This window comes from Perkinsus marinus, assembly GCF_000006405.1.
Source record: "Perkinsus marinus ATCC 50983 genomic scaffold scf_1104296963134, whole genome shotgun sequence".
NCBI lineage: Eukaryota > Perkinsozoa > Perkinsida > Perkinsidae > Perkinsus > Perkinsus marinus.
The window spans coordinates 1-1,051 of NW_003205149.1; the positions used below are offsets into that span (position 1 = coordinate 1).

The 1,051-nt window shown below is 46.9% G+C and overlaps 1 protein-coding gene across 1 annotated transcript; it reads right to left on the reverse strand.

Moving 5' to 3' along the window:
- Positions 1-340: 340 nt before the first annotated feature.
- Positions 341-989, reverse strand: Pmar_PMAR025807 (hypothetical protein; the record flags this gene model as incomplete). Its single annotated transcript, XM_002771296.1, has 4 exons — positions 341-392; positions 441-515; positions 676-844; positions 889-989. Coding segments are annotated over 4 exons (397 nt in total), but the record flags the coding sequence as incomplete, so codon positions are not given.
- Between the last annotated feature and the right edge of the window lie 62 nt (positions 990-1,051).

A 1,051-nucleotide genomic window follows, 5' to 3' on the forward strand; every position in this document is an offset into this window, starting at 1 on the left:
TGTTTTTCCGAGCTCCGCTTCTCTTTCTTCTTCTCCAGATCCTTCAAGACGTGGTCGAATCGAACCAGAAACTCGTCTAGCTCTTCTTGCTCACATCCGATGGCGCACGCGCAGGTCATATAACTTGAAGCCTGAAATAAGAACTTTGGAAACCTGTCAATCGACAGCAATAAGCTTCACTTTAACTTTCGAACACCCATTCATACCCAGTGTGCTTTCTATAGTCCATTAAAGTCCCAATGCGCGGAAATCCTCAAACCTACCGCAAAATAATGTTCGCTATGACTGCCGTAGTTGCTGAACATCATGCCGCCAATTTCCTTGCTGGGCCCATCCTCACACACAACAACCCGAGGACCGCTCACACGACGCGTGAACAGCGCGCTCCCGAGCTAAAAGGGAACATCAATGAGGACTGTGGTCTGAATTCGATCACTCACTTCGGTAGCTGCAGTTCCCGAATTCAGGTTCAGCGATGAGAGATCGATCGCTAGTGATATCCTATTCCATGGAACCTGAAAGACAGCGGATTAGAACCATCTCGAAATGCAAAGCCGATGAAACACATCATCGAAAACGCTCCAATAGCACGCAAAAGAAGACGTGTTATGGCATAATTTGATGACATTCTATGGCGCGAACCCCAAAACAGTTGATACCATACGAATGACTTACCTCCAAAACTCTGAGGCCTCTTTCGAGCGTCCATCGTTGGAGCTTCATTTTGAAGTCCTTGAACATTTCCCTTCTCTTTTTCAGCATCGAAAGCCAACCAGATTCCCCTAGACTCATCAACGTGATAAACAAATCTAGTATTGGAGACATACTAGCTCGGCCGGGATACCTACACAGATAATTCAACACAACTTCCAAGCAGCATCAACCCACCCGCCACCAACGTCTGATACCAAATCACTCTGACCAATGACAATAGATCCTCCTATAGGGACGAGGAAATTCTTATCAGTGCTTTGCACAACAGCGTCGACCTAATAAAAAGCTTCATCGAGGACGTTGAAACAGCCCTCCCCGAGCCTGTGGATCCCTGTTG